The sequence below is a fragment of the Diuraphis noxia genome, unplaced genomic scaffold, assembly GCF_037042655.1.
Source record: "Diuraphis noxia isolate RWA-SAM2 unplaced genomic scaffold, SU_Dnox_SAM2 contig0003, whole genome shotgun sequence".
NCBI classification, from domain to species: Eukaryota; Metazoa; Arthropoda; class Insecta; order Hemiptera; family Aphididae; genus Diuraphis; species Diuraphis noxia.
This window is the reverse complement of record NW_028301713.1, coordinates 28,343,762-28,350,037: the sequence shown is the minus strand read 5'-3', so window position 1 is coordinate 28,350,037 and position 6,276 is coordinate 28,343,762. Positions and strand designations below refer to the sequence as shown.

General features: G+C 35.9%; 1 protein-coding gene across 1 annotated transcript in view; it reads right to left on the bottom strand.

Moving 5' to 3' along the window:
• Nucleotides 1-259: 259 nt before the first annotated feature.
• slou (homeodomain transcription factor slouch) overlaps nucleotides 260-6,276 on the bottom strand; it is a 29,343-nt gene continuing 23,326 nt past the window's right edge. The window contains exon 2 of the mRNA XM_015519465.2: nucleotides 260-3,406. Within this exon, the coding sequence (XP_015374951.1) occupies nucleotides 2,754-3,406 (653 nt within the window). The 3' untranslated portion in view covers nucleotides 260-2,753. The remainder of the gene's footprint in view (nucleotides 3,407-6,276) is intronic.

Genomic DNA, 6,276 nt, shown 5'->3' with positions numbered 1-6,276 from the left:
CGATGTTTTTTTAAATTACGCTTATTTAATCCCTCGTGGATTTAGAGGACGGAGTGCAAAGAAAAAAATTTCCTAGAATAACAACCGCTAATATATTTTAACATTACAATGTTTGTGTACGGACACATGTGTCGCCGCTGTTTGGGGTAGGTACCTACGCGTGTATAAAATAATACGATATTACACCATACATATATATAATATGCTGATATCGGGCGCGCAGTCGCGAGGGGGATGGGCCAAATGAAAACAAGAGTGCTTACGAGCGAACATAATAGGTAGTCCGTTTATTTTTCATAATTTATTACTGTACATGTGGTAGTAATTTACAACGAACACGATAAAATAATAATAATATAATACAATATCATATAGTTTATTTACACATATAGCAATAATACTTACGCGTACCGAACAAACAATAAAAATCGACCTAATTCTATACGACGATAATCTATATATAGTACAATGTAGTTATATAATGGATGTGTACACAGTACACGCCTATACACATTAAAATATTATTTTAATAATATTTTATGTTTATGTGTGTTTCGAGTGGTACGTTTTGGAAACAATTAAAAGACCGGTTCGACTGAATAGTAATACAGTGTACCTATATAATATTTATGTAGTTCACAAATCGTAGGTAAATCGGTATCGGTATTCCGACAATACAATAACTATAACGTATAAGTAAAATAATAATACATAATTTAACTGCATTACAATTTCCCATATATTAATGTAATATGTCGTCGGTTAAAAGCAAAAAATCATAAAAAAAAATAATAAATTAATAAAACATGATTAATAAACAATAATATAATATTACCTAACAATAATAATGTGTATAAAAATAGTAATATTTGTATTAAATTGCTATATTATTATTGCAAAATTTAATCTATGGGCATTTACAGGTCGGATATGTAATAAAGTCAAATAAAAAAAAACTGTTACGAATTTACGATAGTAATCTCTGGCCTACTCGACTTGATCAAAGAGTGTAATAATAATAATAATAATAATAATAATAATAATACAAACAATAAACATAAAAACTGATTAACAAAACAACAATAATATAAAACATACATATATTTTATGAGTTTACAGGAGATGTATCATGATGTATATTGCAGAGTGATTCAATTTGTTCCGTATAAATTTCGAAAATGTTGGTTAAGCGGAATAGGTGCCCTTAAAAATCAAGCATTTGCATAAGGCCAGAAATGGTTTAACTAACTAAAATGATAGGTACTATAAATATATAGGTACCTCCTCAAAGTCTGAACAGAACAACATAGTTGAAACACCCCGCGGTATTACAAATACGAGTTTTTAGGTCACCTTATGGTTTGGCTCGGAAAACGTGAAATCTATACATTTTGTAAGACCCGACCGAATTTTATTACTATACATAAATTACACAATATACATAACATATTATATTTAGTATATGATAACAACATTTTTTTTCCTCCACAAGGATAAAACACAATTATAATATATTATTTGCTTTTAAACTTGTCGACCGTTCGACTATTTTGGACACGGTTCGGATCGCTACTAATGACTATTTTCTATGCTCCATATTATGATGTTATTATATACAATAATAATATATTAATTATATTATATTATGATATATAATATATAACAATAATAAGACATAAAATCGTAATAGTTTACATAAGATATCTAATACAAATAATAATATTATGATCATATAAGTTTGTCGTGATGGGCGCAGAAGGGGTACGGGAAAACATTAGTTATATGTATAATATTATCATAATATCGCGATGACATAATTTATTATTATCATTATACGTATGGACGCATAATATGTATATAAATATAGTGCGATCTGGACTTGGATACGTCGAAAACATTTTTTTGTCGTATAACAAAAATACGATTTCGAATGATCTTTAGTGCCGTTTTAAACAATAATTTTATAATTGCTCATGCTGCAGTAGTCACCACTTATTGGATTCACTTTTTAGGACCAGAGTATTTGAGTTTACATTAATCCGATATGAGTCGATAGGGTGAAAGTTCAATAAGAACGAAGAGATTTACATATTATTGTGCGTCAGAATTAAACAAATTTAATTTGACAGCTTAACCGAGCTAAAAATTAACATTCGTTATAACTTGTTTGTTTATTTATTTAAAAAGCATAAAATATATTATTATGCTTTTCTCGTTTGTCAGAATAAAAAGTTAATGTTGAAAACGATAAAAACATTTTTTTTCATATGACTTTGAATGATGCAAAAAGAATATTTTCAAAAACATGGAGGAAATAACATCGATCGGTAAAATATATTATGCGAGGTAAAATCGGGAAAACTACGAAAATGTGGTGAAATATGTCGTTAAAAATAATGCACATCGGCATGCCCACTCGTACGATTAACCCACAAATTTTTTTGGTATAGGTAAATGACCAATCCGGCAGGCGAATAAGTTCATTCAACTCTGATGCTCAGTCCAATGAGTGGCGACTACTCAACCGTATCATTATATTAACAAATTATTGTCGTCGCGGTGTCTGGTCGCCGAAGTCGTCTTCGGCTTGGCGGCGAGCAAATGATGATATCGTACACAATTATTATTATTATTAATATTTGAGATCTGGCCGACGCCGTCTCGTCGCGGTCGTCACACGCTGGGCCGGCCGTGGACGAAGCGGGTGCGGTCGCGTACTGATATTGCGATATTTAGGAACGAGAGACGGGCAATTACGACGGCGGATGGTGGCCGCCGATCGTGGAGTGGTGCGCGCCCAGGTGGTGGAAGTACGCGGCGGCCGCGGCGGCCGAGTAGCTCTGCGTCTGATAGTGGTGCGCGGCGGAATAGGCCAGCGGGTGGAAGAACGGAGGTGCTCCGGCGGCCGACGACCCGGTCGGCCCGGGCGGCGGCACCGTCGGGCTGTTCACGTCCAGCCCGGGGTTCTGTTTCTTCCACTTGGTCCGCCTGTTCTGGAACCATATCTTCACTTGGGTTTCGGTGAGCGACAGCGACAGCGCCAGGTTGAGCCGCTCGCACACCGACAGGTACCGCGTCGTCTTGAACTTGTTCTCGAGCGCCACCAGCTGTTCGTACGTGAACGCCGTCCGGGCCCGCCGCGGTTTGCCACTGCCTCCGTTTTTCGAACCGCCGCCTCCACCTCCGCCTCCGCTACCGCTGCCGCCTCCGCCGCAGTGGTCGGAAGACGACTTGGATTTTTTCGCGCTGCCTCCGCCGCCACCGCCGCCGCCAACGCCAGTCGACGAACTGCCGTCGCCACTGACCTTGTCCCGGTCGTCGCTCATGTCGCTGCCGCAACCGTCTCCACTCACGCTGATGTCCTCGTCATCCTCGTCCATTATGTAGTTGCGCGAACATTCTTCGCCTGTGAACAACAAAAGTCGAATACGACGATGAGTGTTTATGTCGTCAGCTATTATCAAGTAATTATATATTAAAATAGTATATTGTAAAAAATAACCTAACCTACACTCTAGACCCGAACCGACCGAACCGAAAAAATGCCGGCCAGGGGCGTAATTAAGGGGCGATGAGGGGGAAGACCCCTCTCAAAAAACCCCTCTTTATTTCACTGTTGACGTTTTATATTTGCAGGTTGGGTATGTTTTATTAACGCTTACAGATTTTGCTAAACCCCCCCCCCCCAACCAAATTCCTGATTGCTCAACACGATGCCGATTTTATGTGTTATTATTGTTATTATATGACGAACATTTGCGTAATCGACGAGTTATTGATGTCGATCACGCAAATTTTCGGATTTGAGAACGAACCCAAACTAAAATATGGAGCGTAATTGAGATTTTATTGAACAGAAAAAATAGTTGAACAAATATATTTTCAGTATTTTTGAAATACGAAATAAATAATTTAAAATAATTAATTAATTTTTTTAGAAAATATTTATGATGCATACAAATATATGCAAAAGTCAATTAAAATCGACGAAATATTCACTTTTCTTCTATAGAATTAACAAAATATGCATTTTTAATTTTCAATTTTTAAACTCGACATTGCACACCTCGGAATTCCAGCTTGGTCTGCTATATAAATCGAGAGCTTACCGAACAGTATGCAACTCATGTAAGTTCCAAACTCTAACTATAAACCTGGTTAAACCGTAAACCGCGCAAACACGATGTATAGGTATAGGTATAAAATTGTAAAATATCATAAAATGCGGACGAAGAGATGTTTTTTTTTTTTGCACGTCGTGCGATTATGTCGTAGAACAAAACATTACGTTTTCGTGGCCCAACTCTAACAACAGTGTTTTGTATACAGATTTATAAACATTTTATTAAATAGGTAGGTACACACCACTACAGCGTGTTTACATGACGTCGTATACCAATCCGGCACAGCGTTTCCGGAGGGGTAACTTTTCGTTTTATTCGAAGGATTCCGTATAGGATTGTTTTATCGTCGTCTAATGTATATAGTTATATAAGTTGTCACCATCGCGTATATATATATATATATATATATATATTATATATATTACCGTCGATAAGGGTGGTCGCGTCGAACGACGAGTGTACTTATAAAATAAGAGACGTCGAACCGTTTTTCCGCGGCGCCCATATGACTACGACGAGTATATACATAGCAGGTATAATTGAGTTGGGGGTTTTTTTTTGAAAAATATATAGCTACGAATACCTACTAGGCACACGATTTAAAAAAAAAAAACGGCCTATAAACTTTACGCATTTTCCAAGAAATATCAAATAATCATCCTCCTTATACCGGCCAAGTGTATTAACGAATCACGCTTTTTTTTTTTTTTATGATTAGCGAATAACTGCGGAGAACTCGCAGTGTGAAACTGTTTTTCAGTTTCTCCGTCCGTCCGATTTCCTTATGCAGAAAGGTCATAAAATATTCCATTAAAAATTCAAACGACCCGACTAGAATATTATTTGTACTTACACAATCCAATTCCGTTTTCCCGGAAAAACAAATGGCATTCGTTATTTGCAGGGAAAGTTAAAACGCAAACCGTAGATATATACCTGCTCATAAAGTAAGTATAATAGGTAGGTACATAATAATATTTATTTTGAGAAATTAGCTTTATTGCGGTGAATTGTGTTCAGCGTTTTGCCGTTTTCGGCGTAAAATATAAAACTGATAGGTACATAGTTTAAAACTCCGTGAGCGGAGATCGCCTGCAAAATCGAATAGTAATAATAATAAAAATTAATAATGATGAATCGTTGTTGTGATTACATTGATGAAAACCGTCGACGAAATAGACGATAAAACAATGATGTGTATAATAATTATTATTGCGCTCTGCTGCTGCAGGTATGGCGAGCACCGGAGATTATACGCCACGGCCTTATCGTACACGTTGATAAGAACGAGTCACAAAATATATTAGTTATTTATTGAAACGATATAAAAGAACTCATCAATAATCATGCTGGCCGCAAAAGATGCGAATTCGAATCCGTCGTTAGCAACACAGCAGTTCGTCTGATATCGAAAAAAAAAATATTACATAATACCCTAAACTTCGCTGTATCAATTATAAGTGGCAGGAACCTAACTGTAAATCTGCGTTTGCACAAAACTCCATGAAATCGAAAGTTGTGTATATCCATATGACCACATCTTACGGACCTTCTAAGAAAGTTCGAAGTCATATTAATGAGATTCGGGATCGGGCCAAACGCAAATTAAGCATCACAGTCATCTAATTAGCGAAAATAAGCCTCCAATTTTGCCCGTCACATGTAGCGCCTGTAGGTATACCAATCAAACACATAATGATGGAATAATGTCGTTCGTTCTCTGAACTAAGACTGCTGGTCGCACAACTACCGGAACATCTTTCAGAATCTTTGGGATGCAACAGATATACACCACCGAAATAAAAAACAAATCTTCAAAACAAAATATAAAAAAACTCCTACATTATATTATATGCACATAAAATTGTCTTAATATCATTAAAAAAATAAGATCTCGATGTGATATTGGTAATAATATGTAACCCAAAGGCCAATGTCGTCGACGGTAATTTTATTTTTTAATTTATAAAAAATAATTATACAACGATAATGACATAATACATATTTTATATGTTATACAATAGGTATAGGTATATTGTTTTGCATTAGTTATACATCGCGTGTAATTGTATATAGAATATTCGTCGTGTTTTAATAACACATATTATTACTATCATACAGTTTCCAAAATGTCGGAGAAGACCAGAAGAAC